Source organism: Puntigrus tetrazona, unplaced genomic scaffold (genome assembly GCF_018831695.1).
Source record: "Puntigrus tetrazona isolate hp1 unplaced genomic scaffold, ASM1883169v1 S000000528, whole genome shotgun sequence".
NCBI lineage: Eukaryota > Metazoa > Chordata > Actinopteri > Cypriniformes > Cyprinidae > Puntigrus > Puntigrus tetrazona.
In genome coordinates, this window is record NW_025048164.1 from 817,501 (window position 1) to 825,000 (window position 7,500).

The 7,500-nt window shown below is 35.5% G+C and overlaps 1 protein-coding gene across 2 annotated transcripts in view; it reads left to right on the forward strand.

Annotated features, from left to right (window-relative positions):
- LOC122334424 (cysteine-rich motor neuron 1 protein-like) overlaps positions 1-7,500 on the forward strand; it is a 41,916-nt gene that overhangs the window by 23,997 nt on the left and 10,419 nt on the right. For both annotated transcript variants that reach the window (XM_043232332.1, XM_043232331.1), the window contains 3 exons: positions 655-783; positions 2,173-2,326; positions 7,139-7,260. In XM_043232332.1, coding sequence (XP_043088267.1) covers positions 655-783; positions 2,173-2,326; positions 7,139-7,260 — 405 coding nt within the window. The remainder of the gene's footprint in view (positions 1-654; positions 784-2,172; positions 2,327-7,138; positions 7,261-7,500) is intronic.

The following is a 7,500-nucleotide window of genomic DNA, read 5'->3' on the forward strand; positions in this document are numbered from 1 at the left end:
ATAATGTTTGCAAAATGATAAAATGCTAAACATTCCATTAATGTTTGCATATATATATATTATATATTTTATTGCATATATATATATTATATATTTTATTTTTTTATTTTTTAACTATGTTTTGTGCATTCAGAAGAAGTTTTTATAACATAATGGGAATGTTAGTGAAATGTTCATTGAATATATTTTCATTAACTGGTATCAAAAGTTTTTTTTTTTTTGTGTGTGTGAGTTAAAAGTTCAATTCAAAAACGATTCATATAATATGCAACCATGTGGGAATGTAATTTTTTTTTATATTCTAAGAATCCTGAGAAATGAAATGCATCACAGTTTCCACACAAATATGTGGAATGCTGGAGTGATTGCTGAAAATTCAGCTTTGCATCATAGGAATAAATTACAATGCGCAATATATTATCATGCAAAACAGCTATTTTAAATTAGAATAATTTTAAGTAATATTTTTTTCACAATATGACTATTTCTAATGCCATAAAAACTTGCTTCGAAACCGTAAAACGACTGAAGATCTTTCACGCGTTCGATCTGCAGATTTGAGCTATCTGAGATGTTTCCTGTTTTCCGTCTTTCTGATAAAGACGTATATTGCTGAAGAAAACAGGGACTAACTACAGTAATGTTCTCTTCTAGAGCCGTCATACGAGACGGTGAGCCCGCTGCTCTGCCCGCCGCTGGAAAACTGCTCTCTCTCTGGGCACGACTGCCCCTTTGGCTTCCAGCAAGACCCCAGCGGCTGTCTGCTATGCCAGTGTGTCAGCAGTGAGTGCAAACACACACACACACACACACACACACACAAACCCTTGAGAACTGCGTTGCGTGCAAACCGCTCAAAATACTCCCAAGTCTCTGTTTGAGAAAGTGCCAACGGCCCGCAACACAAGCAAACAGCGACTCTGGACATACAGAGCGTGTCCAAGAAATAACGATCTCAGACACAGGTCCACCTCACAAACCCCCTTCACTGCGAGCAATCCGAAAGTTGTTCCCACGTGAATTAAAGTCAGCATCGGAGGTCAGTAGGACGTTGGGCAACGTGGAGCTCGTGGGATTGTAAACTGCTCCAAATCATGTGTAGTTTGTAGAAAACAACGAACAGTTGGGGGTTTCTTCACCACTTGAAGCTTTAAAACTCGATTTGAATTCGTATGCATGCACAAAACACACTTTTAACAGCTTTTACATTAGCTCACTTTGTGTTTCTCCTATAAAAGGGTTAAAACAATGTTATCACAGGGTTGAAATTAACCTAATCGCAGGGTTAAAATAGTGAGAGCCCAGGGTTAAATGTAGTGCTAACTTCTGTCTAAATACAAATGTGAGATGATGTTTAATCCAGGGTTAAAAGTGACCTCTGCACAGAGTTCAAATATTGTTGACCCGAGGTTAAAATAATGATGACCCTGGGTTTAAAGTTGCTTCAACAAAGGCTTAAAATAGTGTTAATTAAATTAGTTATTTAAATGTAGTGCTAACCTAAATGTGTGCTAAACATGTAGCGCTAATCTAAATACAAGATAGCGATGTTGTTTATACTTGGGTTAAGAGTGATGTCATTATGGGGTAAAATAATTTTGACCCATTTGTTGAAAGTGACCTCAGCGCAGGGTTAAAATACTGTTAAGATGGGGTTAAATGTAGTGCTAACTTCTAAATGCAGATGTGATATGTTGTTTAACCCAGGGTTAAAAGTGACATCAGCAAAGGTTAAAAATAGAGTTAAACGTAGTGCTAACTTCTGTCTATATACAAATCAATCAATCATTTTTATTTATATAGCGCTTTTACCAATAACAGTTTTAAATATTAAAATAGAGTGATAGTGAAGTATAATGACGAAAATAAAAACTTAATTTTTATTAAATGCAGACACGGTCTGTGATCAAATCGATGATAATCTCTAGAAATTAAGTGTCCCCAGTAAATGTTAGATGTTCTTTAACCTAGGGTTAAAAGGGACCTCAGCACAAATGGAATTACTCATAGTGCTAACCTCAGGGGTTAACAATGATGTCATCATGAGGTTAAAATAATGTTGATCTGGGTTTATACAAAGTGCTAAACTCTGTCTAAGTAGAAATGTGAAAGTACAAATAAGTTTGACTGTTCACTGATCATCTTTCGTATGTAAACATTTGTGTTTTTCAGATGAAACCTGTCCTGACGTGTCCACGCTCTGCTCTCTGGAGTGTCCCCTGGGTTATGAGAAAGACAGCTATGGTTGTGAAGTGTGTGAATGTAGTGTATCCACGCCAAAGTGCCGCCCCATGACCTGCAGCAAGACATGCCCTTATGGATACATGTAAGTTTATATCTCTATTCATGAACAGTAACATTATCTAAGACCAAAAAATCGAAAAGGTGTAAAATATTGTTCAATTAAGGGTTAAAAGTGTTAAAAATGACCAAAAATGAATGTTAACCCAGGGTTAAACGTCACATCAGCACAGGTTTGAAATAAGTTTAAACCTGGGTTAAACACTGCTAACATTGGCCTACATGCAAGTGGTAAACACTTAAAAGTGACATCAGTATAGCATTGAGGTAATTTTAACCTAAGTTTTAAAGTGAACTCACCACAGGGATAAAACAGTGTTAACCCAGGATTAAAGTGACCTCACCACAAGGATACAACAGTGTTAACCCAGGGTTAAAGTGACCTCACCACAAGGATACAACAGTGTTAACCCAGGGTTAAAGTGACCTCACCACAAGGATACAACAGTGTTAACCCAGGGTTAAAGTGACCTCACCACACAGATAAAACAGTGTTAACCCAGGATTAAAGTGACCTCACCACAAGGATACAACAGTGTTAACCCAGGATTAAAGTGACCTCACCACAGGGATAAACAGTATTAACTCAGGGTTAAAGTGACCTCACCACAAGGATAAAACAGTGTTAACCCAGGGTTAAAGTGACCTCACCACAAGGATAAAACAGTGTTAACACAGGGTTAAAGTGACCTCACCACACAGATAAAACAGTGTTAACCCAGGGTTAAAGTGACCTCACCACAAGGATAAAACAGTGCTACCCCAGGTTTTAAAGTGACCTCACCACAGGGATAAAACAGTGTTAACCCAGGGTTAAAGTGACTTCACCACAAGGATAAAACAATGTTAACCCAGGGTTAAAGTGACCTCACCACAAGGATACAACAGTGTTAACCCAGGGTTAAAGTGACCTCACCACAAGGATAAAACAGTGTTAACCCAGGGTTAAAGTGACCTCACCACAAGGATACAACAGTGTTAACCCAGGATTAAAGTGACCTCACCACAGGGATAAACAGTATTAACTCAGGGTTAAAGTGACCTCACCACAAGGATAAAACAGTGTTAACCCAGGGTTAAAGTGACCTCACCACAAGGATAAAACAGTGTTAACACAGGGTTAAAGTGACCTCACCACACAGATAAAACAGTGTTAACCCAGGGTTAAAGTGACCTCACCACAAGGATAAAACAGTGCTACCCCAGGTTTTAAAGTGACCTCACCACAGGGATAAAACAGTGTTAACCCAGGATTAAAGTGACCTCACCACAAGGATAAAACAGTGTTAACACAGGGTTAAAGTGACCTCACCACAAGGATAAAACAGTGTTAACCCAGGGTTAAAGTGACCTCACCACAAGGATAAAACAATGTTAACCCAGGGTTAAAGTGACCTCACCACAAGGATACAACAGTGTTAACCCAGGGTTAAAGTGACCTCACCACAAGGATAAAACAGTGTTAACCCAGGGTTAAAGTGACCTCACCACAAGGATAAAACAGTGTTAACCCAGGGTTAAAACCGAAGTCAGCACAGGGTTAAAATATTGTTGAGGCCGTGATAAAAATAACATGCACAGGGTTAAAATAATTCTTACCCTGGTTTAATCAGTACTACCCCCTTTCTAAATAAAAGTAATTAAAATATTATATAAAATATTATATAAAATAAAACCCTAATTGCAATGCTACGTTCTGCTAAATACAAGTGTGACCTCACCATAGGGTTAATGTAATGTTTACTCGTGTTAATAGTGTTGAACAGCCTGGCCCCCTGTAATCCATGACCCTGGTCAAACATCTGGGTGCTTTGCTGTTCTCATAAGAGCTTAGGAACCAGTGCTTTCACTTCAAAACCATCCCTCCCTTTCAACACAACGATTAAATGCACATGGACACAAAAGCGTCTGTATGAGAGTGTGAGGTGTGATTCCACTGGTATCTGAACCACAAGCCCCCGGTGGAGGATGGAGCAGATAGATTTTCTCTGAAACCCGGTGTCTGAGCTCCCTCAGGGAGATGGAGGGTTTCCTGGATCATTTCAGAAGAAGTTTTGAGTCTTCTGAGCCCTGTCTCTCCATCTCGCTCCGGAGGAAATCCCTGTTTATGGTGGCTCATGTTGAGATCATCTTCTGCTCGGAGCGTGTTTGTTTCTAGCGTTTATTGCAAGTAAGATAAACGGATGCAACAAAGATCTGGAAACAAACCCAAAGATCATGAGCATTTAAATGTAGATGAACCTCATCTGTTCCTAAAATATCTGGAGCCGGTTGAAATAAACCCATTAAGTTCAGGAAGCCCATAGAGATAATGTGTTTATATTGAAAGGTTTTTTTTAGCTCTTGTGCGCTTATTTTTGTCCAAATTAGTCCTGACGTGATTATAATAGTGACGATTTAAGATAAACACATTATGAGCATAAAATCTAAATATATAGTGCCATTAAAATAAGAGAATTCTAGAGTGAACACAGGATTATTATTTTTACATTTTTGTTAGTTGGGGCGAGTTAAGCTAAATGAAAGTAAGAAATGTTGTCTTGGCAACTAGTGGGTAAATTAATTAGTTAGCACAGGGTTAAAAATGGCCTCATTGGAGTTTTAAACTAATGTTAGCCCAGGGTTAAAATTGATTCATCACAGGGTTAAAATAATGCTAACCAAGGGTTAAAAGTGATCTTAGCACAGGGTTCAAATACTATCATCTAAATATTGTTTAACCCAGAGTTAGAAGTAAATACAATAATGATAATCTAGGGTTAACTGCAGTACTAACCTCCGACTAAATAGTGTGAAATGTTGTGTAACCTCAGAAAAGTGATTAAAATATTATTATCTTCTGTTTGAATTCTATGACACATATATAACGTTTCATTTTATTTAAAGTTGTTTTTTTTTTTGTTGTTAATAAATGACTTGGGTTTATGCTTACTTGTTATGAACAAACACTGCTAAGCTGGTAATCGTAATGTTTTGGTGATTCTCATCATGGTACCAGCGTTGACGTTGTGTTTTTGGAACATGTGCGCCGTGGCTCTGATGAAGGACGAGTAGCTGTTTACACTGAGATTTTACACAGTCGAACGGCCGGACTCCACACAAAGAGGGTCTTAAACTGCTTCCCCTTCTCAATGGGGCTCAGATGTCATTGGATCTGACAGAACGTAAAGAAATATGTGTAGAGTCAGCGGTCTCCACACGTGTTTAATTCATGAAGAACAGACACGGACGGACAGTGTAGTGACCTCTGGCTGTTTCGGTAATGAGCTTTCATCCGTGATCTATGACAACGACTCTATTATTACTCATTCATTAATATATCATGCGACACTTTGATTCATCGGGAGCTCTAATAGTAATATTTCTTAAATCTGCTAGTTTAAAGCCTTTCAGTCATCAGCTCGGATTTGACTGAATCTGGATTAATGTGGGCGGGGCTTGGTTTTGATCACTGTGATTTGATTGGCTTTCGCAGGCGAGTGAAACATGATGATATTTATTTCTATTTATTAAGTGACTTATATATCAATTAATAGACCATATATCAATTAAAATTGTCAGAACGAGCTGTTAATTGTTCCTTCCTGGCCAATTAACACAAATAGTGTTTTTCTCTCTTTTCCTGTGAATACATTATACATACTTGTAATATTTTTATATGTGTGAATTTTAATAAATAAATAAATACTTATAATAGATAACACTTATAATACAAAATTGAAATACATTTTTATTATAAAGACATTTACATTTTATATGTGTATATATATATATATATATATATATATATATATATATATATATATATATATATATATTTATATATATATATATATATATATATATATATATATATATATATATATATATATATATATATATATATATATATATATATATATATATATATATATATATATATATATATATATATATATATATATATATATATATATATATATATATATATATATATATATATATATATATATATATATATATATATATATATATATATATTTATATATATATTTATATATATATATATTTATATATATATATATATATATATATATATATTTATATTTATATATATATATATATATATTAGTATTATATACATATTTGAATGCTTTTTAACATAAATTTAATATTGTTAACATAATTTTAAACCTAATATTTTTTACCCCAAATTTAATATTAAATATAATAATATTTAAAATCACATGTATATGCCATTTATCATTTTATAAAATAAAAATTAAATTTGTGTAAATATAAATAATTTTTTATTTATTAATGTGATAATATATAATATTAAACATTATTATTTAATATTAAATATATTCCGCATTATGTTGAGAAGGGAACTTTACTGCACTACTACTACTAATAAAATTTAAATAATAATAATAATAAATAATATAATTTTCAGCCATTTTTATCATTAAACAAAAAAATCCACCCTAAATTTAATAATAAATATATTGTTTTTATATAAATCTGATGTCATTTATAATATTTAGTTATTTATTTCTTCTTTAGTTATTATTGTTGAGGTCTCTAGTTATTATTATGTAGAATTAAATGTTATTTTTATTCCGATATACTGCACTGTTTGCGGTGCTGCTGTTATCTGAAGCAGATGTGTGTTAAAGCGTTCTGAACATCTGGATCCCAGCGACCAGAAGCTTTAGTGGCTCGCAATATTATAAACATAAAAGTGTCGTGCGTTATTACGAGGCGCTTTCATCCGTCATGCGTCAGCAGGTTAGTGCCGGTTAGCGCCGGTTAGCGCCGGTTGAGCGGTTTACGAGCGCTGTCTCCTCACATGCAGGAGGAATAAGCACGGCTGTGAGATGTGCCGCTGCGTCCGCTGTCCGCCGTTCTCCTGCGACAAACTCTGCAGCCACGGCTACAAGAAGAGCAGGAAGGGCTGCGGCGTCTGCGAGTGTAAAGGTGAGTGACTGCGCAGAGGTCAGAGGTCACGAGGCCTCACTCTACAATAACATTCGCTGCTCGCTGTATATGCACATCGGGGATATTATTCAACTCTGTACCTGAAATAAAACCGACCACAAATATAAATAACCGGCGTAAAACGAATCCGTTGACGTCGAGGTCACTGCTTTATTTCCGCGTCCTGTGATCCGGTGTATAGTTTGATCCGTGTTTGCTGGAGGTAAAGCGGTTCGAGGG